The 26768-nt window shown below is 45.6% G+C and overlaps 1 protein-coding gene across 1 annotated transcript in view; it reads right to left on the bottom strand.

The window, feature by feature from the left end:
• The window catches only part of LOC110491160 (AMP deaminase 2-like), a 52724-nt gene extending 26351 nt beyond the window's left edge, over positions 1-26373 (bottom strand). The window contains exon 1 of the mRNA XM_036947747.1: positions 26093-26373. Within this exon, the coding sequence (XP_036803642.1) occupies positions 26093-26198 (106 nt within the window). The 5' untranslated portion in view covers positions 26199-26373. The remainder of the gene's footprint in view (positions 1-26092) is intronic.
• Between the last annotated feature and the right edge of the window lie 395 nt (positions 26374-26768).

The raw sequence follows: 26768 nt of genomic DNA, 5'->3' as shown, positions 1-26768 counted from the left end.
ATATCTACAACACACTGTGTGCCCTCAGGCCCCTACTCCACCACTACCACATATCTACAACACACTGTGTGCCCTCAGGCCCCTACTCCACCACTACCACATATCTACAACACACTGTGTGCCCTCAGGCCCCTACTCCACCACTACCACATATCTACAACACACTGTGTGCCCTCAGGCCCCTACTCCACCACTACCACATATCTACAACACACTGTGTGCCCTCAGGCCCCTACTCCACCACTACCACATATCTACAACACACTGTGTGCCCTCAGGCCCCTACTCCACCACTACCACATATCTACAACACACTGTGTGCCCTCAGGCCCCTACTCCACCACTACCACATATCTACAACACACTGTGTGCCCTCAGGCCCCTACTCCACCACTACCACATATCTACAACACACTGTGTGCCCTCAGGCCCCTACTCCACCACTACCACATATCTACAACACACTGTGTGCCCTCAGGCCCCTACTCCACCACTACCACATATCTACAACACACTGTGTGCCCTCAGGCCCCTACTCCACCACTACCACATATCTACAACACACTGTGTGCCCTCAGGCCCCTACTCCACCACTACCACATATCTACAACACACTGTGTGCCCTCAGGCCCCTACTCCACCACTACCACATATCTACAATACTAAATCCATGTGTATGTGTGTGTATAGAGTGTATGTTATTGTGTGTGTGTGTATGCGTGTGTCTGTGTCTATGTTTATGTTACTTCACAGTCCCCGCTGTACTATAAGGTGTATTTAATTTTTTAAATCTAATTTTACTGTTTGTGTCAGTTGCTTGATGTGGAATAGAGTTCCATGTAGTCATGGCTCTATGTAGTACTGTGGAATAGAGTTCCATGTAGTCATGGCTCTATGTAGTACTGTGGAATAGAGTTCCATGTAGTCATGGCTCTATGTAGTACTGTGGAATAGAGTTCCCTGTAGTCATGGCTCTATGTAGTACTGTGGAATAGAGTTCCCTGTAGTCATGGCTCTATGTAGTACTTGTGCGCCTCCCATAGTCTGTTCTGGACTTGGGGACTCTGAAGAGACCTCTGGTGGCATGTCTTGTGGGGGTATGCATGGGCGTCTGAGCTGTGTGCCAGTAGTTCAAACAAACAGCTCGGTGCATTCAACATGGAGGATTATCCTCAGGACATAACACTGCTTCATTCAGTACTAGATTTTGGTTGGCAGAAGTTCAGCATCACACCACATCCTGCTGGTTAAAAGAGAGTGAGAGAGAGAGAGAGAGAGAGAGAGAGAGAGAGAGAGAGATGACCCTCAGGGGTCATCAGGGGTCATCATGGGTAATCAGGGGTCACCAGGGGTCACCATAGATTCTGCTTGTATGGAACTCCAGGTGTACGTTATAAATGGCACGCTGTACCCTTTATAGTGCACTAACCTTTGAGGGCTCTGGTGTGTGGTGCCCTTTACAGTGCGCTACATTTGAGGGCTCAGGTCTGCACTATAAAAGGAATAGGGTGTAATTTGGGATGTACACCTGGAGTTCCATACAAGCATAATCTATGATGACCCCTGATGTTCGGGAGCTACCAGGGCTATCAGTTACTATCTGTTGACCTAGATCTGACCTGGAAACACAACGTGCCCCAGCTAAATGAAATAGGATGTACACCTGGAGTTCCATACAAGCAGAATCTATGATGACCCCTGATGTTCGGGAGCTACCAGGGCTATCAGTTACTATCTGTTGACCTAGATCTGACCTGGAAACACAACGTGCCCCAGCTAAATGAAATAGGATAATGTTATCACCTTGATATTTGACTTCCACTCCATTAATATTTCAGCAGCTAAACAGAACTGAACTGAGGGTTGGTAACAGGCTGATTAGTTGGCCATTTGAACTGAACTGCGTATACAGCACACTCCCTTTTCAATCTCCATCCGCTGGTGTTGTTGTTGCCAACAGACGTCAGGGATGAAGGGTTAAGGTCAATATCAAATCACATTTTATTGGGCACACACACAAATGTTATTGCGGGTGTAGCGAAATTCTTGTGTTCCTAGCTCCAACAGTGCAGCAGTATCTAACAATTCACAACAATACACACAAATCTAAGTAAAGAATGGAATTAAGAAATATATAAATATTAGGACGAGCAATGTCAGAGTGTGATGGCCTTGAGATAGAAGCTGTTTTTCAGTCCCAGCTTTGATGCACCTGTACTGACCTCGCCTTCTGGATGATAGCGGGGTGAATAGGCAGTGGCTCAGTGGTTGATGTCCTTGATGATCTTTCTGGCCTTCCTGTGACGGGTGCTGGGTGCTGTAGGAGTCCTGGAGGGCAGGCAGTGTACCCTGGTGACGCATTGGGCAGACCGAACCACCCTCTGGAGAGCCTTGCGGTTGCGAAGGGTGCAGTTGTCGTACCAGGCGGTGATACAGCCCGACAGGACTCTCAATTGTGCATCTGTAAAAACTTCTGAGGGTCTTAGGGGCCAAGACACATTTCTTCAGCATCCTGAGATGGAAGAGTTGTGTAGGTGGACCATTTCAGTTTGTCAGTGATGTGTACGCTGAGGAACTTGAAGCTTTCCACCTTCTCCACTACGGTCCCATCGATTTAGGTCATTTACCTTTGCTTTCTTGGTTACAGGAACAATGGTGGACATCATGAAGCATGTGGGGACAGCAGACTGGGATAGGGAGAGATTGAATATGTCCGTAAACACTCCAGCCAGCTGGTCTGCACATGCTCTGAGGACGCGGTTCAGGATGCCGTTTGGGCTGGCAGCCTTGCAAGGGTTAACACGCATAAATGTCATACTCACGTTAGCCAAGGAGAAGGAGAGCCCACTGTCCTTGGGAGCGGGCCACGTCAGGTGCACTGTCTTGTTCTCAAAGTGGGTGAAGAAGGTGTTTAGTTTGTCCTTTAAGGAGGGAATAACTACGCTGTTTGTACTCAACCATATTCCCAGTCACCTTGCCATGGTTAAATGTATTGTTTTGCTCTTTCAGTTTTGCGTGAATGCTGCCATCTATACACTATCTATACATCTATACACGGTTTCTGGTTTGGGTAGGTTTTAATAGTCACCGTGGGAACAACCTCCCCTATACACTTGCTAATGAACTCAGTCACTGTGTCAGTGTAAACGTCAATGTTATTCTCAGACGCTACCCGGAACATATCCCAGTCCGAGTAATTAAAACAATCTTGAAGCATGGATTCCAATTGGTCGTTGAATAGACCTTCCTGTTTGGGTACTTCCTGTTTGAGTTTCTGTCACTAGGAAGGGAGGATAATTTTTGTTGTTGTGATCTTATTTGCCGTAGGGAGGGCGGGGGAGGGCCTTGTATGCAACTCGAAATGGGGAGTAACAGTGGTCTAGTGTTTTTCCTAAGCGAGTACCACAGTCAATGTGTTGGTAGAACTTCGGTAGCATTTTCCTCAAATTTGTTTAGTTAAAATCCCCAGCTACAATAAATGCGGCCTCAGGATATATGGTTTCCAGTTTGCATAAAGTCCAGTGTAGTTCCTTGAGGGCCGTCGTGGCATGGGCTTCAGGGGGAATAGACACGGCTGTGACTTTAACCAAAGATAATTCTCTTGGGAAGTTATACGGTCAGTATTTGATTGCGAGGTATTCTAGAAAAGGACTTGAGTTTCTGTATGTTATCACAATAACATCATGAGTAGTTGATCATGAAACATACATCCCCGCCTTTCTTCATCCCGGAGAGTTCTTTATTCCTGTCTGCGCGATGAACTGAGAACCCAGCTGGCTGTATGGACGGGGACAGTATATCCCGAGAGAGCCATGATTCCATGAAACATAGTATAATACAGTCCCTGATGTCTCGCTGGAAGGAGAAGGAGCAGCCTCTGTGATAAGTTCAATTGTTCTGGGGGCTACGAACGAAGGATCCATTTCAGGAAAGTCGTATTCCTGGTCGTAATGCTGGTGAGTTACCATCGCTCTGATATCCAAAAGTTATTTCCGGGTCTATGTAATAACACAAAATATGTTCTGGGCTAATAATGTAAGAAATAACACACAAGAAAACTAAATACTGCAAAGTTGCTTAGGAGCTAGAAGCAGAGCTGCCATGTCTGTCGGTGCCACCTTGCCATCAAGTGGAAACCATCTGATACTGACTGAGAAGAGGAGGAACAAAGGTCAAAGGTTACAACTTCCTGTGTTATTAACCTCCTACATTGCACTGTAGTTTTAGATGTCCCCTTACAAACTTCAGATTGTTGTCAAATATGTTAGGCACACACATTGATTATAGTCCGCAGAGAAGCTACCCGATGTCTTCAGTTCTCGTAGTCTCCAGAGCTAATGTCAGGGAAGCTACCTGATGTCATCAATTCTTATAGTCTACAGAGCTAATGCCAGAGAAGCTACCTGATGTCATCAGTTCTTATAGTCTACAGAGCTAATGCCAGAGAAGCTACCTGATGTCTTCAGTTCTCGTTGTCTCCACAGCTAATGTCAGAGAAGCTACCTGATGTCATCAGTTCTTATAGTCTACAGAGCTAATGCCAGAGAAGCTACCTGATGTCTTCCGTTCTCATAGTCTACAGAGCTAATGCCAGAGAAGCTACCTGATGTCTTCCGTTCTCATAGTCTACAGAGCTAATGCCAGAGAAGCTACCTGATGTCTTCCGTTCTCATAGTCTACAGAGCTAATGTCAGAAACAGAAACCTACAGCATGTACATCTTCAGCCCACACTTTCAGCCCTTATCTTCAGCCCTTACCTTCAGCCCTTATTTTCAGCCCAGAACTTCAGCCCACACCTTCAGCCCTGATCTTCAGCCCACCTCTTCAGCCCACACTTTCAGCCCACCTCTTCAGCCCACCGCTTCAGCCCACACATACAGCCCAGTACTTCAGCCCACACCTTCAGCCCAACCCTTCAGCCCTTATTTTCAGCCCACCTCTTCCGCTCACACTTTCAGCCCAAACCTTCACTGCACACCTTCAGCCCACACCTTCAGCCCACACCTTTAGCCCACACTTTCAGCCCACACCTTTACCGCACACCTTCAGCCCACACCTTCAGCCCAGGACTTCAGCCCACAACTTCAGCCCTTATCTTCAGCCCACCTCTTCAGCCCACACTTTCAGCCCACCTCTTCAGCCCACACTTTCAGCCCACACCTTCACCGCACAACTTCAGCCCACACCTTCAGCCCAGAACTTCAGCCCACACCTTCAGCCCACACCTTCACCACACACCTTCAGCCCACACCTTCAGCCCAGAACTTCAGCCCATACCTTCAGCCCTTATCTTCAGCCCACCTCTTCAGCCCACACTTTCAGCCCACACTTTCAGCCCATCTCTTCAGCCCACACTTTCAGCCCACACCTTCACCGCACACCTTCAGCCCACACCTTCAGCCCAGAACTTCAGCCCACACCTTCAGCCCACACCTTCACCGCACACCTTCAGCCCACACATTCAGCCCTTATCTTAAGCACACCTCTTCAGCCCACACTTTCAGCCCACCTCTTCACCGCACACCTTCAGCCCACACCTTCAGCCCAGAACTTCAGCCCACCCCTTCAGCCCACACCTTCACCGCACACCTTCAGCCCACACCTTCAACCCAGAACTTCAACCCACACGTTCAGCCCTTATCTTCAGCCCACCTCTTCAGCCCACACTTTCAGCCCACCTCTTCAGCCCACACTTTCAGCCCACACTTTCACCGCACACCTTCAGCCCACACCTTCAGCCCAGAACTTCAGCCCACACCTTCAGCCCTTATCTTCAGCCCACCTCTTCAGCCCACACTTTCAGCCCACCTCTTCAGCCCACACTTTCAGCCCACACTTTCAGCCCACCTCTTCAGCCCACACTTTCAGCCCACACTTTCACCGCACACCTTCAGCCCACACCTTCAACCCAGAACTTCAACCCACACGTTCAGCCCTTATCTCCAGCCCACCTCTTCAGCCCACACTTTCAGCCCACCTCTTCAGCCCACACTTTCAGCCCAAACCTTCACCGCACACCTTCAGCCTACACCTTCAGCCCAGAACTTCAGCCCACACCTTCAGCCCTTATCTTCAGCCCACACTTTCAGCCCACCTCTTCAGCCCACACTTTCAGCCCACCTCTTCAGCCCACAGTTTCAGCCCACACCTTCACCGCACACCTTCAGCCCAGAACTTCAGCCCACACCTTCAGCCCACACCTTCACCGCACACCTTCAGCCCACATCTTCACTGCACATCTTCACACACAGAGGCTGTCACCTCCACACCTCCAGCACCCAACACTGACTGTATACATCTTACATCATCACACACTGTGCAGTAAAATGCTCTCCTTTTCTCTCTCTCTCTCTCTCTCTCTCTCTCTCTCTCTGTCTCTGTCTCTGTCTCTCTCTGTCTCTCAGCTACTTGTCAGCGTTTTATGATCCCCTGTCCCTGTACTCCGATACACCTCCATACACACACATGTCTATTATCCTCTTTAATCTGTCATGTCATACATACACAGAGCTGGTCTTGTAGATCCATTCAGTCTCTGTCCCAGTGTGTCTGCCCCCCTGCTCCTGGTTGGCTGTTCTAGTGTGTGTGTCTGCCCCCCGCTTGCTCCTGGTTGGCTGTTCTAGTGTGTGTGTCTGCCCCCCGCTTGCTCCTGGTTGGCTGTTCTAGTGTGTGTGTCTGCCCCCCTGCTCCTGTTTGGCTGTTCTAGTGTGTGTGTCTGCCCCCCGCTTGCTCCTGGTTGGCTGTTCTAGTGTGTGTGTCTGCCCCCCGCTTGCTCCTGGTTGGCTGTTCTAGTGTGTGTGTCTGCCCCCCTGCTCCTGGTTGGCTGTTCTAGTGTGTGTGTGTCTGCCCCCCGCCTGCTCCTGGTTGGCTGTTCTAGTGTGTGTCTGCCCCCCGCCTGCTCCTGGTTGGCTGTTCTAGTGTGTGTGTGTCTGCCCCCCGCCTGGTCCTGGTTGGCTGCTCTAGTGCCTGTGTCTCCCCCCCCCCCCTCCTGGTTGTGGTGCAGAGGGGCAGTGGGGTGAGAAGATGCACCACTCAGGAAAGAGGCTGGATCCTGGTCTGTTTCTCTCTCATCACCCCTGTCTATGTTTGTTTTGCTCTGGTTTAGGTCTGTATGTGTCTCTGTGTGTCTCTATGTGTCTCTATGTGTCTCTATGTGTCTCTGTGTGTCTCTGTGTGTCTCTATGTGTCTCTATGTGTCTCTGTGTGTCTCTATGTGTCTCTATGTGTCTCTATGTGTCTCTGTGTGTCTCTGTGTGTCTCTGTGTGTCTCTATGTGTCTATATGTCTCTCTGTGTCTCTATGTGTCTCTGTGTGTCTCTGTGTGTCTCTATGTGTCTCTGTGTGTCTCTGTGTGTCTCTATGTGTCTCTATGTGTCTCTGTGTCTCTATGTGTCTCTGTGTGTCTCTGTGTGTCTCTGTGTGTCTCTGAGTGTCTCTATGTGTCTCTATGTGTCTCTATATGTCTCTGAGTGTCTCTGAGTGTCTCTGAGTGTCTCTATGTGTCTCTATGTGTGTCTGTGTCTCTATGTGTCTCTGAGTGTCTCTATGTGTCTCTGTGTGTCTCTGTGTGTCTCTATGTGTCTCTGTGTGTCTCTATGTGTCTCTATGTGTCTCTGTGTGTCTCTGTGTGTCTCTATGTGTCTCTGAGTGTCTCTATGTGTCTCTGTGTGTCTCTATGTGTCTCTGTGTGTCTCTATGTGTCTCTATGTGTCTCTATGTGTGTCTGTGTGTCTCTGTGTGTCTCTGTGTGTCTCTGTGTTTCTATGTGTCTCTGTGTGTCTCTATGTGTCTCTGTGTGTCTCTATGTGTCTCTATGTGTCTCTATGTGTCTCTGTGTGTCTCTATGTGTCTCTGTGTGTCTCTATGTGTCTATATGTCTCTCTGTGTCTCTATGTGTCTCTGTGTGTCTCTATGTGTCTCTATGTGTCTCTATGTGTCTCTATGTGTCTCTGTGTGTCTCTGTGTGTCTCTATGTGTCTATATGTCTCTTTGTGTCTCTATGTGTCTCTGTGTGTCTCTGTGTGTCTCTGTGTGTCTCTGTGTGTCTCTGTGTGTCTCTATGTGTCTCTGTGTGTCTCTATGTGTCTCTATGTGTCTCTATGTGTCTATGTGTCTCTGTGTGTCTCTGTGTGTCTCTGTGTGTCTCTGAGTGTCTCTATGTGTCTCTATGTGTCTCTATATGTCTCTGAGTGTCTCTGAGTGTCTCTGAGTGTCTCTATGTGTGTCTGTGTCTCTATGTGTCTCTATGTGTCTCTGAGTGTCTCTATGTGTCTCTGTGTGTCTCTGTGTGTCTCTATGTGTCTCTGTGTGTCTCTGTGTGTCTCTGTGTGTCTCTGAGTGTCTCTATGCGTCTATGTGTCTCTGTGTGTCTCTGTGTGTCTCTGTGTGTCTTTATGTGTCTTTGTGTGTCTCTGTGTGTCTCTGTGTGTCTCTATGTGTCTCTATGTGTCGCTGAGTGTCTCTGAGTGTCTCTGAGTGTCTCTATGTGTCTCTATGTCTCTATGTGTCTCTATGTGTCTCTATGTGTCTCTATGTGTCTCTGAGTGTCTCTGAGTGTCTCTGAGTGTCTCTATGTGTCTCTATGTGTCTCTGTGTGTCTCTGTGTGTCTCTGTGTGTCTCCGAGTGTCTCCGAGTGTCTCTGAGTGTGGTTTGAACCAGATGATTGTGTAATAAAAAAAGAAGACCACCCCCCTCCTTCCCCCTGCCCCTCCCCCTGCCCCTCCCCCACCTCCTTCTCTCTCACATTAATACAATTAAAGGGCCAGTGTGTGTATATATTTCACCTCCTGTCATTGGTGGGGTTGTATTCTCTCGGAACATGCAGGGATGCGTTGTTGTGATGTGAAAACAATGTCTCTATGTCTAAAATATTTTCCCAATTTCCCAACCAAGTTGATAATGTTAGAAATAGCCAGAAAAAAATGGATAAATAAGAAAAGGGAATTTTTCTCATCTGCACTTTCAAGACACAGAATAACACTGTCAAGGCAAAAACGTAAACACAATGTTAACGTAGTCTTTTTAACACACCATTATCTGAAAGTGAAGAGAAAAGGGTCACCCCTTTAAGGCATTCAGATCAAATGTGGTGAATTGTGACATTGTGCTTGAAAAGAGAGGAGAAGAGGGGATACAGAGGAGGGGATACAGAAGAGGGGATACAGACGAGGGGATACAGAAGAGGGGATACAGAAGAGGGGATACAGAAGAGGGGATACAGAAGAGAGGGGATACAGAAGAGGGGATACAGAATAGGGGATACAGAAGAGGGGATACAGAAGAGGGGATACAGAAGAGAGGGGATACAGAAGAGGGGATACAGAAGAGAGGGGATACAGAAGAGGGGATACAGAAGAGAGGGGATACAGAAGAGAGGGGATACAGAAGAGGGGATACAGACGAGGGGATACAGAAGAGGGGATACAGAAGAGGGGATACAGAGGAGGGGATACAGAAGAGGGGATACAGAAGAGAGGGATACAGGAGAGGGGATACAGAAGAGGGGATACAGAAGAGGGGATACAGAGGAGGGGATACAGACGAGGGGATACAGACGAGGGGATACAGAATAGGGGATACAGACGAGGGGATACAGACGAGGGGATACAGACGAGGGATACAGAATAGGGGATACAGACGAGGGGATACAGACGAGGGGATACAGACGAGGGGAAACAGAAGAGGGGATACAGAAGAGGGGATACAGAGGAGGGGATACAGCTGATCTGACTGAGGTCTGAATGCTCTCCATGTGATTTGATGTCAAAACTTTCCCTCTCAACGTAGACGAGTGAAGAAGGAATACGGTTTCGTTCTTATCAATCAGCCAATCAGGAGCTTTTGACAAGATCACGAGAGGACAATGGTTCCTTAGACAATGGCCACTGTCATTGTTATCAGATGGGACCTCTGAAGTTTAGTTAGCTATTTATTCTATCTCCTTGCACAGATTAAGCAACACGCGTCACATCATGCATGTATGTAACAGGTACACATGGAAGAGAGGTCAGCGCTCCTCGGGGACATTGTGTGTAATAATCATGCCATTCCTTCTGACTGGACGCGTTCCAGTTTCAATTAGCAGCCATGTTGAGAAGAACGAAGCCAGGAAGCTCTCTCAAGCATCAGAGGTTAATCAGTTCTTTAACAAGTATCCCACAGCTGCGCACAGTAGCGCACTATATATAGGGAATTAGGGTGAAATTTGGAACGCAACCTGTGTCTATGGTAAGAGTAGTGCACTATATATAGGGAATTACCCTGTGTCTATGGTAAGAGTAGTGCACTATATATAGGGAATTACCCTGTGTCTATGGTAAGAGTAGTGCACTACATATAGGGAATTACCCTGTGTCTATGGTAAGAGTAGTGCACTATATATAGGGAATTACCCTGTGTCTATGGTAAGAGTAGTGCACTATATATAGGGAATTAGGGTGAAATTTGGAACGCAACCTGTGTCTATGGTAAGAGTAGTGCACTACATATAGGGAATTACCCTGTGTCTATGGTAAGAGTAGTGCACTATATATAGGGAATTACCCTGTGTCTATGGTAAGAGTAGTGCACTATATATAGGGAATTAGGGTGAAATTTGGAACGCAACCTGTGTCTATGGTAAGAGTAGTGCACTACATATAGGGAATTACCCTGTGTCTATGGTAAGAGTAGTGCACTATATATAGGGAATTAGGGTGAAATTTGGAACGCAACCTGTGTCTATGGTAAGAGTAGTGCACTATATATAGGGAATTACCCTGTGTCTATGGTAAGAGTAGTGCACTATATATAGGGAATTACCCTGTGTCTATGGTAAGAGTAGTGCACTATATATAGGGAATTAGGGTGAAATTTGGGACTCTTTAGGTTGCATTGCTGCTGCATCTGCTCCAAAAAAAACCTCTAAGGCCAATTTTCATCTCGCTGAGTCGCGCTCTCTGTATCGTAACCACGTTAACTTAACACCTAGCAACCTCGTCGAGAGGTCCAGATCCCTTTGAGTAACAGCTTAATGTTTAATCAATAGACACGGGTAACATTTTACTCAACACTGACAGGTCTATAAGGCACTACGATGCAGTTATAATGCCTTTATATACGATTTGTTCTAAGCTCGTATGCCAATATTATAATGCATTAGTAGCATCTTATAATGCCCCTCTAGACGGTTAAACAGCTCCTTTATGATCTGACCCCTGACGCTGCTCGTGATGGGATCTGACTGCATTTGTGTCCGTCACACTCCACCTAGAGTCTACAACGTTGTATTACACAGACTACACAAGCAGGTCCAATACATAACATCACATAGACTACGGTGTACAAAACATCACACAGACTACGGTGTACATGACATCACACAGACTACGGTGTACATAACATCACACAGACTACGGTGTACATAACATCACACAGACTACGGTGTACATAACATCACACAGACTACGGTGTACATAACATCACACAGACTACGGTGTACATGACATCACACAGACTACGATGTACATAACATCACACAGACTACGATGTACATAACATCACACAGACTACGATGTACATAACATCACACAGACTACGGTGTACATAACATCACACAGACTACGGTGTACATGACATCACACAGACTACGGTGTACATAACATCACACAGACTACGGTGTACATAACATCACACAGACTACGATGTACATAACATCACACAGACTACGATGTACATAACATCACACAGACTACGATGTACATAACATCACACAGACTACGGTGTACATAACATCACACAGACTACGGTGTACATGACATCACACAGACTACGGTGTACATAACATCACACAGACTACGGTGTACATAACATCACACAGACTACGATGTACATAACATCACACAGACTACGATGTACATAACATCACACAGACTACGATGTACATAACATCACACAGACTACGGTGTACATAACATCACACAGACTACGGTGTACATAACATCACACAGCGTGTTCAAACACAAAAACCAAACTGCTATTAAGGCATTTTTTTTTTAAAGCAGCAAGAATACTCATCATATTCACAAACCCCCCCCCCCCCCCTCTCAACCCAACCACATAAAGAAATTTTTTGACCTATCAAAACACAACAAAAGTGAGAAGTTATGATTAATATTTCTACAGTACCTCTTCAACTGTTTCCTCTTTTCCCCCCCAAAAAAAAAAATCAGGTACTTGGCTGTCTTGAGACATGAGGTGGAGTGAAGTAAAATGAGGGAACTAAAACCCATCAGGGGATCCTTATATCTCTACACCCAGTCCTCTATCAACTACTGTATGAGTGATAGCAGCAGGGAGCCTACAATATGGGTCCACAGGTTAGTCACATGCCATTGACATAGGTAATCTCGAGGGTGAGCCTGGACAGAGAGACAGAGAGACAGAGAGACAGAGAGAGAGAGAGAGAGAGACTGATAGAGAGAGACAGAGAGACAGAGAGAGACAGAGAGACTGAGAGATCCATGAAGCTGTTGTGTCAATGGAGGGGTGTCTGGGTATTATGGGTCATTCTGCATATAAACATTTGAATCATCTGGTGGTGGGAGCTATTTAAGTGATAATGCCCGAGAAGCCGGTGTTTGGAGGATGTATTGGGCATGGATGTTGTTAGGCCCTAGACAAAGTCGAAACTGTGCCAATATATTCTCCAAACACGCCGGCTTCAAGGGCACTTTTAGACAATGGGTTACCAACATATTAAAATAATGATTGACATACTTTCATAAAATTTGTTTTTAAAATGTTATTGTGATAAATGTATTCGTACTGTTTCATCCTTCCACAAGATATAGTCCCGACACAAATCTAGGGTTGCTAGCCAAGCCGGCTGGTTGTTTCGTTCTATCGATTCGGTTTCCAGAGATGAGACACAGTTGTTCGCTCTAAATGTTCCATTGCCATACTGGCTGGCAACATTCTTATCCCTTACTAGCTAGCTAGCCAACTACGGCAGACTTTCAGTCACGTTAAAAAGAGCAGCTAAAATAACAGCAAAGTAGCTGCATTCGCATTTGTTAAAGCTGTTTTCTAGTGACATTTATTTGGATACATCCATAGCAATGAGCTAACGAGGCGTGATTTCACCTGGCATAGAAAATGTGCTCTCTCATCAGGACACTATTGTTCAGAGGAGCTAGCCAACAACACAGCTAACACATTCACTTCAATTGACATTTCTTTGTATATAGCCATAAAAATGATGCCTGCTGATTCATGATTTCGACCGGCTGATTAAAGCTGTCTGCCTCTCTCTCTCGTCCCGACTCCCAACATGTTCATTACTATGGGTCAGCTGGAGATCAAATTTCAATATTGAAACAATGCTGCAAATGTCGGAGACAGAGAGAAAGGTTTATTACAAATCTCTGCTGTTGAAAACCAAATGTTAGTCTAAAAGAAATGTGAGATAATGTCTAGATGCTTTTTATAGTGGAGATCAAGTTTATAAATTGCCTGGCTGGGCTGATGAGACAGTGTATTGCATAGTTATTGATCCCATAGTTATTGATCCCATAGTCATTGATCCATAGTCATTGATCCATAGTCATTAATCCTATAGTTATTGATCCATAGTCATTAATCCCATAGTTATTGATCCCATAGTTATTGATCCATAGTTATTAATCCCATAGTTATTGATCCATAGTTATTAATCCTATAGTTATTGATCCATAGTCATTAATCCCATAGTTATTGATCCCATAGTTATTGATCCATAGTTATTAATCCCATAGTTATTGATCCATAGTTATTAATCCTATAGTTATTGATCCATAATTATTAATCCCACATTTATTGATCCATAATTATTAATCCCATAGTTATTGATCCATAGTTATTAATCCTATAGTTATTGATCCATAGTTATTGATCCATAGTTATTGATCCATAGTTATTAATCCCATAGTTATTAATCCCATAGTTATTAATCTCATAGTTATTAATCCCATAGTTATTAATCCTATAGTTATTGATCCATAGTCATTAATCCCATAGTTATTGATCCCATAGTTATTGGTCCATAGTTATTAATCCCATAGTTATTGATCCATAGTTATTAATCCCATAGTTATTGATCCAAATTATTAATCCCATATTTATTGATCCATAATTATTAATCCAATTTTTATTGATCCATAATTATTAATCCCATAGTTATTGATCCATAGTTATTAATCCTATAGTTATTAATCCCATAGTTATTGATCCATAGTTATTAATCCTATAATTATTAATCCCATATTTATTGATCCATAATTATTAATCCCATAGTTATTAATCCTATAGTTATTGATCCATAATTATTAATCCCATATTTATTGATCCATAGTTATTAATCCCATTTTTATTGATCCATAATTATTAATCCCATAGTTATTGATCCATAATTATTAATCCTATAATTATTGATCCATAATTATTAATCCCATTTTTATTGATCCATAATTATTAATCCCATAGTTATTGATCCATAATTATTAATCCTATAGTTATTGATCCATAATTATTAATCCCATTTTTATTGATCCATAATTATTAATCCCATAGTTATTGATACATAGTTATTATCCTATAGTTATTAATCCCATAGTTATTGATCCATAGTAATTAATCCTATACTTATTAATCCCATAGTTATTGATCCATAGTTATTAATCCCATAGTTATTGATCCATAGTCATTAATCCCATAGTTATTGATCCATAGTTATTGGGGAAAAACGCCTCTGAGCTGTCATACATAAACACACCGAAACCAATAGTGGGAATGATCAATAATTATTATCAATAATTATTAGGTAATCCTCAGATTAAACCTAATCTAAGGTTACAATACTCACCCCCCCATTATGGCCACCACAGTGTTAGCCGTAAGCTCCCAGGTTCTGTGGGGCCCACTCTACACCACTATTCATTTACTCTGATACAACCTCAAGTGGAAAGGGGAGTGTCTACACTCTTTGACCTCAACACAAGGCCTACATTATATAAGGGACCGTGAGGCCCTTTGCTCCATAGAAATATGATCTCTAGAAAGGGCTTGGAAACTTTAACCCTGGCAATTTGACTGATAAACTGAATTGATTCTATTTCTATGCTTTGCTCCACTAGGAATACGTCAAGTCTACTGTGACCAGACACATATCCATCCCTCTCTCTCTCTCTCTCTCTCTCTCTCTCTCTCTCTCTCTCTCTCTCTCTCTGTCTCTCTCTCTCTCTCTCTCTCTGTCTCTCTCTCTCTCTCTCTCTCTCTCTCTCTCTCTCTCTCTCTCCCTCTCCCCCCCCCTCTCTCTCTCTCTCTCTCTCTCTCTCTCTCTCTCCACCTCCCCTCCCTCCCCTGTTTAAATTGACCAGATGGTGACATATTTGAAATGAATCATCTCTTTTTAGAACATTCTCTCTCTGGGTCTATCCAATATAATGTACCAGGTTCACCACCAGGACACATGGTGCGTGGAGAGGTGTTAATACCAAGCCAACCGTTTCTCTGCTTAAACTGTTATGATTCATCCTAACAGTTCATCCATTCCAGGCTCACTACCACAGCTCTTCCAGTTCCAACCTGTTGCCTCATTCAATCCAAAGACAACTTCCACACCGAATGGACAATAAAGTTGTTCAAAGGACTTTTTGTTGTTGTTGTTGTACTTTACCTGTTTTCCCATCATGTCTCATCGCTGCTGCAACTCCCCAACAGGCTCGGGAGGCAAAGATCGAGTCATGCGTCCTCCGAAACATGACCCGCCAAACCGCGCTTCTTAACATTCGCACTCTTAACTTCTCTAGGGTAGGGGGCAGCATTGGGAATTTTGGATGAAAAGCGTGCCCAAATTAAACTGCCTGCTACTCAGCCATAAAAGCTATAATATGCATATAATTAGTAGATTTAGTAGATTAGTAAACTCTGAAGTTTCTAGAACTGTTTGAATGATGTTTGTGAGTATAACAGAACTCATATGGCAGACAAAAACCTGAGAAAAAATCCAACCAGGAAGTGGGAAATCTGAGGTTTGTAGTTTTTCAACTCTTTGCCTATTGAATATGCAGTGTCTATGGGGTCATATTGCACTTCCTAAGGCTTCCACTAGATGTCAACAGTCTTTAGAGCTTTGTTTGATGCTTCTTGTTATGGTGAGTGAATGAGGACCCAAAAGCGAACTAACTTAAACAGAGCTTCTTTAATAACCAAACATAGGTAGGCTCAGATAGACCGGCAGATTCCGACAGGACAGGACAAGGTTACAGCAAACATGACGATAGTCTGGCTCAGGCATGAAACACAACAAACAAGAATCCGACAAGGACAGGAACAGAAACAGAGAGAGATATAGGGACCTAATCAGAGGGAAAAAGGGAACAGGTGGGAAACGAGGTGAATGGGTAGTTAGAGGAGACAAGGAACAGCTGGGGGAAAGCGGGGGAGAAAAGGTAACCTAACAACGACCAGCAGAGGGAGACAGGGTGAAGGGAAAGGACAGAGACAAGACACAACATGACGGCGAACTGAGATGAGAACAGCGGAGGCTGGTACCCGAGGCTACTCTGAAAAGGAGATAGCCCGGTCGCAGACGAAGGAAGCGAGTTGTGGGCGTATTCTGCCCAGGGGAGCTGTTCTGACCAAGACGCAGGGTTACGAAAAGAAAGACTGCGTAAGATGCGACCAATAGTCTGATTGGCCCGTTCTGCTTGACCGTTAGACTGGGGGTGAAAGCCGGAAGAGAGACTGACGGAAGCCCCAATCAAACGGCAAAACTCCCTCCAAAATTGAGACGTGAATTGCGGACCTCTGTCCGAAACGACGTCTGACGGAAGGCCATGAATTCTGAAAACATTCTCGATGATGATTTGTGCCGTCTCTTTAGCAGAAGGAAGCTTAGCAAGGGGAATGAAATGAGCCGCCTTAGAGAACCTATCGACAACCGTAAGAATAACAGTCTTCCCCGCTGACGAAGGCAGTCCGGTGACAAAATCTAAGGCGATGTGAGACCACGGTCGAGAGGGAACAGGAAGCGGCCTGAGACGGCCGGCAGGAGGAGAGTTACCGGACTTAGTCTGCGCGCAGACCGAACAAGCAGCCACGAAACGACGCGTGTCATGCTCCCGGGTGGGCCACCAAAAACGCTGGCGAATGGAAGCAAGCGTACCCCGAACGCCAGGGTGGCCGGCTAACTTGGCAGAGTGAGCCCACTTAAGAACGGCCAGACGAGTAGGAACGGGAACGAAAAGAAGGTTCCTAGGACAAGCGCGCGGCGACGGAGTGTGAGTGAGCGCTTGTTTTACCTGCCTCTCAATTCCCCAGACAGTCAACCCGACAACACGCCCCTCAGGGAGAATCCCCTCGGGGTCAGTGGAGGCTACTGAAGAACTGAAGAGACGAGACAAAGCATCAGGCTTGGTGTTCTTAGAGCCCGGACGATAAGAAATCACGAACTCGAAACGAGCGAAAAACAGCGCCCAACGCGCCTGACGCGCATTAAGTCGTTTGGCAGAACGGATGTACTCAAGGTTCCTATGGTCAGTCCAAACGACAAAAGGAACGGTCGCCCCCTCCAACCACTGTCGCCATTCGCCTAGGGCTAACCGGATGGCGAGCAGTTCGCGGTTACCCACATCATAGTTACGTTCCGACGGCGACAGGCGATGAGAAAAATACGCGCATGGGTGGACCTTGTCGTCAGAGAGGGAGCGCTGAGAAAGGATGGCTCCCACGCCCACCTCTGACGCGTCAACCTCGACAACGAACTGTCTAGAGACGTCAGGTGTAACAAGGATAGGAGCGGATGTAAAACGATTCTTGAGGAGATCAAAAGCTCCCTGGGCGGAAACGGACCACTTAAAGCACGTCTTGACAGAAGTAAGGGCTGTGAGAGGAGCTGCCACCTGACCGAAATTACGGATGAAACGACGATAGAAGTTCGCGAAGCCGAGAAAGCGCTGCAGCTCGACGCGTGACTTAGGGACGGGCCAATCAATGACAGCTTGGACCTTAGCGGGATCCATCTTAATGCCTTCAGCGGAAATAACAGAACCGAGAAATGTGACGGAGGAGGCATGAAAAGTGCACTTCTCAGCCTTCACAAAAAGACAATTCTCTAAAAGGCGCTGGAGGACACGTCGAACGTGCTGAACATGAATCTGGAGTGACGGTGAAAAAATCAGGATATCGTCAAGGTAAACGAAAACAAAGATGTTCAGCATGTCTCTCAGGACATCATTGACTAATGCCTGAAAGACAGCTGGAGCGTTAGCGAGGCCGAAAGGAAGAACCCGGTATTCAAAGTGCCCTAACGGAGTGTTAAACGCCGTCTTCCACTCGTCCCCCTCCCTGATGCGCACGAGATGGTAAGCGTTACGAAGGTCCAACTTAGTGAAAAACCTGGCTCCCTGCAGGATCTCGAAGGCTGAAGACATAAGAGGAAGCGGATAACGATTCTTCACTGTTATGTCATTCAGCCCTCGATAATCTATGCAGGGGCGCAGAGACCCGTCCTTCTTCTTGACAAAAAAAAACCCCGCTCCGGCGGGAGAGGAGGAGGGGACTATGGTACCGGCGTCAAGAGCTACAGACAAATAATCTTCGAGAGCCTTACGTTCGGGAGCCGACAGAGAGTATAGTCTACCCCGGGGGGGGGTGGTTCCCGGAAGGAGATCAATACTACAATCATACGACCGGTGTGGAGGAAGAGAGGTGGCCCTGGACCGACTGAACACCGTGCGCAGATCGTGATATTCCTCCGGCACCCCTGTCAAATCACCAGGCTCCTCCTGTGAAGAAGAGACAGAGGAAACAGGAGGGATAGCAGACATTAAACATTTCACATGACAAGAGACGTTCCAGGAGAGGATAGAATTACTAGACCAATTAATGGAAGGATTATGACAAACTAGCCAGGGATGGCCCAAAACAACAGGTGTAAAAGGTGAACGAAAAATTAAAAAAGAAATGGTTTCACTATGATTACCAGAAACAGTGAGGGTTAAAGGTAGCGTCTCACGCTGAATCCTGGGGAGAGGACTACCATCCAGGGCGAACAAGGCCGTGGGCTCCTTTAACTGTCTGAGAGGAATGTCATGTTCCCGAGCCCAGGTCTCGTCCATAAAACAGCCCTCCGCCCCAGAGTCTATTAAGGCACTGCAGGAAGCTGACGAACCGGTCCAGCGTAGATGGACCGACAAGGTAGTGCAGGATCTTGAAGGAGAGACAGGAGTAGTAGCGCTCACCAGTAGCCCTCCGCTTACTGACGAGCTCTGGCCTTTTACTGGACATGAAGTGACAAAATGACCAGCGGAACCGCAATAGAGACAGAGGCGGTTGGTGATTCTCCGTTCCCTCTCCTTAGTCGAGATGCGGATACCTCCCAGCTGCATGGGCTCAGCACCCGAGCCGGCAGAGGAAGATGGTAGTGATGCGGAGAGGGAGGCAACGGAGAGCGCGAGCTCCTTTCCACGAGCTCGGTGACGAAGATCAACCCGTCGCTCAATGCGAATAGCGAGTTCAATCAAGGAATCCACGCTGGAAGGAACCTCCCGGGAGAGAATCTCATCCTTTACCTCTGCGCGGAAACCCTCCAGAAGACGAGCGAGCAAGGCCGGCTCGTTCCAGCCACTGGAGACAGCAAGAGTGCGAAACTCAATAGAGTAGTCTGTTATGGATCGATTGCCTTGACATAGGGAAGACAGGGCCCTGGAAGCCTCCTCCCCAAAAACAGATCGATCAAAAACCCGTATCATCTCCTCCTTAAAGTCTTGATACTGGTTAGTACACTCAGCCCTTGCCTCCCAGATTGCCGTGCCCCACTCACGAGCCCGTCCAATAAGGAGAGATATGACGTAGGCGACACGAGCAGTGCTCCTGGAGTAAGTGTTGGGCTGGAGAGAAAACACAATATCACACTGGGTGAGGAACGAGCGGCATTCAGTGGGCTCCCCAGAGTAACACGGCGGGTTATTGATTCTGGGCTCCGGAGATTCGAAAGCCCTGGAAGTGGCCGGTGGATCGAGGCGGAGATGGTGAACCTGTTCTGTGAGGTTGGAGACTTGGGTGGCCAGGGTCTCAACGGCATGTCGAGCAGCAGACACTTCCTGCTCGTGTCTGCCTAGCATCGCTCCCTGGATCCCGACGGCTGAGTGGAGAGGATCCGAAGTCGCTGGGTCCATTCTTGGTCGGATTCTTCTGTTATGGTGAGTGAATGAGGACCCAAAAGCGAACTAACTTAAACAGAGCTTCTTTAATAACCAAACATAGGTAGGCTCAGATAGACCGGCAGATTCCGACAGGACAGGACAAGGTTACAGCAAACATGACGATAGTCTGGCTCAGGCATGAAACACAACAAACAAGAATCCGACAAGGACAGGAACAGAAACAGAGAGAGATATAGGGACCTAATCAGAGGGAAAAAGGGAACAGGTGGGAAACGAGGTGAATGGGTAGTTAGAGGAGACAAGGAACAGCTGGGGGAAAGCGGGGGAGAAAAGGTAACCTAACAACGACCAGCAGAGGGAGACAGGGTGAAGGGAAAGGACAGAGACAAGACACAACATGACATTACATGACACTTCTACTGTGAAGTGGGGGCGAATGAGAGGGGATTGAGTCAGAGGTCTGCCAGAGAGTCATGAGCTGACCACGCGCGTTCAAGTGAGAGTTAGCTTGCGTTCCATTGCAATTCTAAAGACAAAGGAATTCTCTGGTTGGAACATGATTGAAGATTTATGTTAAAAACATCCTAAAGATTGAATCTTTACATTGTTTGACATGTTTGTACGGACTGCAACGGAAACTTTTCGTCTGCACCTAGTGAACACGCCTCATGAATTTTGATTGCTGGGCTAAACGCGCAAACAAAAAGGAGGTATTTGGACATAAATTATGGACATTATCGAACAAAACAAACATTTCTTGTGGAACTGGGATTCCTGGGAGTGCATTCTGATGAAGATCATCAAAGGTAAGTGAATATTTATGATGCTATTTCTGACTTCTGTTGACTACACAACATGGCAGATATCTGTTTGGGTTGTTTTGGTCTCTGAGCGCTGTACTCAGATTATTGCATGGTGTGCTTTTTTCATAAAGTTTTTTTGAAATCTGACACAGCGGTTGCATTAAGGAGAAGTGGATCTAAAATTCCATGCATAACACTTGTATCTTTTAGCAATGTTTATTATGAGTATTTCTGTAAATTGATGTGGCTCTCTGCAAAATCACCGGATGTTTTGGAACTACTAAAAATAACTCGCCAATGTAAACTGAGATTTTTGGATATAAATATGAACTTTACCAAACAAAACATACATGTATTGTGTAACATGAAGTCCTATGAGTGTCATCTGATGAAGATCATCAGAGGTTAGTGATTAATTTTATCTCTATTTCTGCTTTTTATGACTCCTCTCTTTGGCTGGAAAAATGGCTGTGTTTTTCTGTGACTTGGCTCTGACCTAACATGATCGTTTGCTGTGCTTTCGTCATAAAGCCTTTTTGAAATCGGACACTTTGGCTGGATTTACAACAAGTGTATCTTTAAAATGGTGTAAATTATTTGTATGTTTGAGGAATTTTAATTATGGGATTTCTGTTGTTTTAAATTTGCCGCCCTGCAGTTTCACTGGCTGGTGACGAGGTGGGATGCTAGTTCAACTGACGACTGAGGTCAGCCTGCAGGCATCCGCCCGCCACAAGGAGTTGCTAGAGAGCGATGAGCCAAGTAAAGCACCACTGGCCAAACCCTCCCCTGACCATTTTGCACTCCTGATCACAGCTGGTTGTGATACAACCCGGGATCGATCCTGGGTTTGTAGTGACACCTCTAGCACTTCAATGCAGTGCCTTAGATCGCTGCGACACTCAGGAGGCCTAAAACAGGTACTTTTAGACTTTTACTCAAGTAGTATTTTACTTGAATCATTTTCTATTAAGGTATCTTTACTTATACTCAAAAATGACAATTTAGTACTTTCTCCAAGACTAGTGACAAGAGACTACTGAAGAGGCTTGTGTGACAGACAGACAGACAGACAGACAGACAGACAGACCGACAACTTTACTCTCCTTTTCTCCCCTTTCTTTCCAAGCTGCGTCTTGACAACACAGGAAGTGATGCTGCATATTGACAATACAGGAAGTGATGCTGTATATTGACAACACAGGAAGTGATGCTGTATATTGACAATACAGGAAGTGATGCTGCATATTGACAATACAGGAAGTGATGCTGTATATTGACAACACAGGAAGTGATGCTGCATATTGACAACACAGGAAGTGATGCTGCATCTTGACAACACAGGGAGTGAAGCTGCATCTTGACAACACAGGGAGTGAATCTGTGTCTTGACAACACAGGGAGTGAATCTGTGTCTTGACAACACAGGGAGTGAAGCTGCATCTTGACAACACAGGAAGTGAAAAAAGAAAAATAATAAAAGCCATTGTACATTTGAAGTTGACTGTTATAAGGAATAGGCTGGCTTGCTGGGTCCTCCACATTACGTCACACGCCAGCAAAATAGTTTTTTTTTTCCGGCAGGATTTCGGCATTCTTCGGAATTCTGATCAGTTTGAATGTAATTACTCTAAAAATTGAAAAAGTGAGATGTAATTTTGCGTTGGGACTTTTAATGCGTATTCTAGTGCAAGTCCATATGTTACGTGTGATTACGTTTATTCTACCTACCCTTTAAGCAAATGAATTCTTGCACAGACGTAAATGCTCTGCTTTTTTTTAAAATTATAAATGTGTTTATTTCATAACACGTTATGTAAACAGATCACAAAATTCCAATTATCTAAACGGTAGTGACGTTTTGACATCTGATGTGTTGTCGGCTACTGGGCTAGGTGTTAATAATAACACATGGCCTGGGACTGGAGAGGCACACGGCCCACTCAGTTGAGTTATTGACACAGCATTGTTCTGTTCAATGTTCTCTACCTATATAGAAATCTAAATGTCCCAATTCATGTTCAAAAGAACACAAGAAAAATAATAAATGTTGCCGACACTATTAAAACACTATTCAAACCAATGAGGGTTCACAACTTTAAAGCCTACTGTGTCAGAATGGTCTTGTTGCAGATAGAACCTTATAGTCACCAGCTCTTGAGTTGCATGTTGAACATAATGAAAATATTGTGTTTTTTAAAATGTTTTTTTTTTTACCCAGAATTCAAAATGGCCATCAGTGCATGTCAGCCTCTGTCAGCTACCTTCCTCCTGACACATTCACAACAGGAATGTGCTATTCCTCATTTGCATAACATTTTCAAGAAATAACTGAACTGTGTTTTTTCCCCACTGAAACTGCAGGAAGAATATGCAGGAATTAAGCAGATTGCAGATTGTTGCATCTTTCACCAAGTAATAGTCTAAGACACCATTCTATGTTCTATCTATTATATACTGTTCTATCATTTTATTTTATATATATTTTTTTTAAACCTTTATTTAACCAGGCAAGTCAGTTAAGAACAAATTCTTATTTTCAATGACTGCCTACCAGGGAACAGTGGGTTAAATGCCTGTTCAGGGGCAGAACGACAGATTTGTACCTTGTCAGCTCGGGGGTTTGAACTTTCAACCTTCAGGTTACTAGTCCAACGCTCTAACCACTAACCGCTCTGATCATTCTACCTTTCCATTCTAGATCTTCTATTTAATAACGGCCTGGAACGGAGCGAATATAGACCAGGTGGTAACCAGGTGGAAACTAGGTGGAAACCAAGTGGTAACCAGGTGGAAACTAGGTGGAAACCAAGTGGTAATCGGGTGGTAACTTGGTGGAAACCAAGTGGTAACCAGGTGGAAACTAGGTGGAAATCAAGTGGTAACCAGGTGGAAACTAGGTGGAAACCAAGTGGTAACCAGGTGGAAACTGGGTGGAAACCAAGTGGTAACCAGGTGGTAACCAGGTGGAAACTAGGTGGAAATCAAGTGGTAACCGGGTGGTAACTGGGTGGAAACCAAGTGGTAACCAGGTGGAAACTAGGCGGAAATCAAGTGGTAACCAGGTGGAAACTAGGTGGAAACCAAGTGGTAACCAGGTGGAAACTAGGTGGAAATCAAGTGGTAACCAGGTGGAAACTCGGTGGAAACCAAGTGGTAACCAGGTGGTAACCAGGTGGAAACTAGGTGGAAATCAAGTGGTAACCAGGTGGAAACTAGGTGGAAATCAAGTGGTAACCAGGTGGAAACTAGGTGGAAACCAAGTGGTAACCAGGTGGAAACTAGGTGGAAATCAAGTGGTAACCAGGTGGAAACGAGGTGGAAACCAAGTGGTAACCAGGTGGAAACTGGGTGGAAACCAAGTGGTAACCAGGTGGAAACTAAGTGGAAATCAAGTGGTAACCAGGTGGAAACTAGGTGGAAACCAAGTGGTAACCAGGTGGAAACCAAGTGGTAACCAGGTGGAAACTAGGTGGAAATCAAGTGGTAACCAGGTGGAAACTAGGTGGAAACCAAGTGGTAACCAGGTGGAAACTAGGTGGAAACCAAGTGGTAACCAAGTGGAGACTAGGTGGAAATCAAGTGGTAACCAGGTGGAAACTAGGTGGAAACCAAGTGGTAACCAGGTGGAAACTGGGTGGAAACCAAGTGGTAACCAGGTGGAAACTAGGTGGAAATCAAGTGGTAACCAGGTGGAAAATAGGTGGAAACCAAGTGGTAACCAGGTGGAAACTAGGTGGAAATCAAGTGGTAACCAGGTGGAAACTAAGTGGAAATCAAGTGGTAACCAGGTGGAAACTAGGTGGAAACCAAGTGGTAACCAGGTGGAAACCAAGTGGTAACCAGGTGGAAACTAGGTGGAAATCAAGTGGTAACCAGGTGGAAACTAGGTGGAAACCAAGTGGTAACCAGGTGGAAACTAGGTGGAAACCAAGTGGTAACCAAGTGGAGACTAGGTGGAAATCAAGTGGTAACCAGGTGGAAACTAGGTGGAAACCAAGTGGTAACCAGGTGGAAACTGGGTGGAAACCAAGTGGTAACCAGGTGGAAACTAGGTGGAAATCAAGTGGTAACCAGGTGGAAACTAGGTGGAAACCAAGTGGTAACCAGGTGGAAACTAGGTGGAAATCAAGTGGTAACCAGGTGGAAACTAGGTGGAAACCAAGTGGTAACCAGGTGGAAACCAAGTGGTAACCAGGTGGAAACTAGGTGGAAACCAAGTGGTAACCGGGTGGAAACTAGGTGGAAACCAAGTGGTAACCAGGTGGAAACTAGGTGGAAACCAAGTGGTAACCGGGTGGTAACCAGGTGATGATTTAGATACCATTCCACTCATACCACAAACCCGTCCTCTCCAATTAAGGTGCCGCCAACCTCCTGTGATATCTAGGGTTCTAGATCTCAGAAGATGTCAGACATCCTCTGTTCTGTAGCGGTGATGCCGGTGTGATTGGCGTACAGTTGGCGTACTGTGCATATAGTGATACAGCACAGTTAATCCTCTCGTTCAGTTATAGGGATCAACGAGGATCACAGAATCACTGGTGCAGCAAGGTTACAGCATATTTCACTCCATCACAGAGAGACTGCCTCTGGGTCCACTGAATTATCCAAGCGTAGAATACGGATCGAGTCTGGCTTGAATCTCACCGTTTTGTGGAAAACTAACGATAAGCAAAAACGACAACAATTCTATATTTACTTCTAAAGAACCATCTAGCAAAAATGAAAATCACTGAACGCAAGGAATCCATGGTGCTTTTTTTTGGGATACTAAATATTTAGTTGAGAAAATTCTGCTCCTTTCCCCTCGATCAACAGGTCTCGAGCTCCCCAAACTATTCGAGGAAAAACGTCGTCATGGAAACTCTGCCTTCATCATATTCCCTACAACCAACTAAATGGACTGAACGCTTCGATGTAAGCAGGACATAATCCTGCAAGGTAATTAAGTAACTGACAACAGTAAAATAGATTTGATCTTAATGAGAATAACCTGCATCCTCTCATCAATCATACATACACAACACACTCAGTCACAGACAACATGGTATATAAACTACCCACTACCCCTCCATCCCCATCCCCTCTTCCCTCTCCTTACATGGGCTGGATGAGTACTGCAGGCTGCCCCTCTTCCTGAAGGGGGACTGGGATTTGGGTTTGGCCCCGGGTCCAGACCCTGCTCCTGGGGACGGGTTGGACGACATCTTCCCTGGCTGGTTCAGTCAAGAAAGAAGAGACCAGCACAGCACGGTGGAGCTGGAGCAGACTGCAGAGGTAGAGTCAGGGAGCCTCGAAGTAAGAGAGAGAGATAGAGCGAGAGGGAGAGATAGAGAGGAGAGAGATAGAGAGAGAGGGAGAGAGCGAGAGGGAGAGATAGAGAGGAGAGAGATAGAGAGAGACAGAGAGAGAGACAGAGAGAGAGACAGATAGATAGATAGATAGATAGATAGATAGATAGATAGATAGATAGATAGATAGATAGATAGATAGATAGATAGAAGCAGCACAGATGCTGAGAGAGGGAGCGAGCCGTGGGGGTGTGTGTGGGAGGGGGATGTTCAAGTGTGGACTGCTGTACTGTGCTGCTCCTGTTCTGCTCTCATGCTGCAGTAAGGCTGCCTCCTCCTACTGTTCATCCCACAGTACTCCATCCCATCCCTGTATGTGTAACACTGATTGTGTGTGTGTGCGTAACACTAATTGTGTGTGTGTTTGTGTGTGTGTGTGTGTGTGTGTGTGACACTAATTGTGTGTGTGAGTGTGTGTAACACTGA

Source organism: Oncorhynchus mykiss, chromosome 16, assembly GCF_013265735.2.
Source record: "Oncorhynchus mykiss isolate Arlee chromosome 16, USDA_OmykA_1.1, whole genome shotgun sequence".
NCBI classification, from domain to species: domain Eukaryota; kingdom Metazoa; phylum Chordata; class Actinopteri; order Salmoniformes; family Salmonidae; genus Oncorhynchus; species Oncorhynchus mykiss.
Note: the sequence above shows the minus strand (reverse complement) of the source record. Positions and strands in the feature narration are given on the sequence as shown.